Source organism: Penaeus monodon, chromosome 28 (genome assembly GCF_015228065.2).
Source record: "Penaeus monodon isolate SGIC_2016 chromosome 28, NSTDA_Pmon_1, whole genome shotgun sequence".
NCBI lineage: Eukaryota > Metazoa > Arthropoda > Malacostraca > Decapoda > Penaeidae > Penaeus > Penaeus monodon.
In genome coordinates, this window is record NC_051413.1 from 27437327 (window position 1) to 27437765 (window position 439).

At 53.5% G+C, this 439-nt stretch overlaps 1 protein-coding gene across 1 annotated transcript in view; it reads right to left on the bottom strand.

Annotated features, from left to right (window-relative positions):
• The window catches only part of LOC119591128 (SCY1-like protein 2), a gene marked incomplete at its 5' end in the record, with an annotated part of 331697 nt that extends 331299 nt beyond the window's left edge, over positions 1-398 (bottom strand). The window contains 1 exon segment of the mRNA XM_037939842.1: positions 258-398. Within this exon segment, the coding sequence (XP_037795770.1) occupies positions 258-398 (141 nt within the window).
• Between the last annotated feature and the right edge of the window lie 41 nt (positions 399-439).

Consider the following 439-nt stretch of genomic DNA (forward strand, 5'->3'; position numbering starts at 1 on the left):
CTACAAGTCACACTCCCCATCACTCACCGCAAGTCACTATCACTATCACTTCCCACAAGTCACAATCCCCATCACTACCCACAAGTCACAATCCCCATCACTCCCCACAAGCAAGTCATTATCCCCATCACTCACCACAAGTCACAATCCCCATCACTCCCCACAAGTCACAATCCCCATCACTCACCACAAGCCACCAACCACCCTTCCCCCTCACCGCTACCGCCATTCACCCCAATTCGCTACAATCCACCCACCTGGAGGAGTCTCGGGTGACGGTATCGCTCCAGCTGTCTAATTCCGTGTCTGAGGAGCTCCGTGACCGTTTCCCTCCGTCGCGGCTTGTGCAACTTCTCCGCCGTTTTCTTCTCGAACACGAACACCGACACTTCCTGGGGAGGGAGAAAAGAAAACGTGAATTGGGTGAAAGAAAATGGGT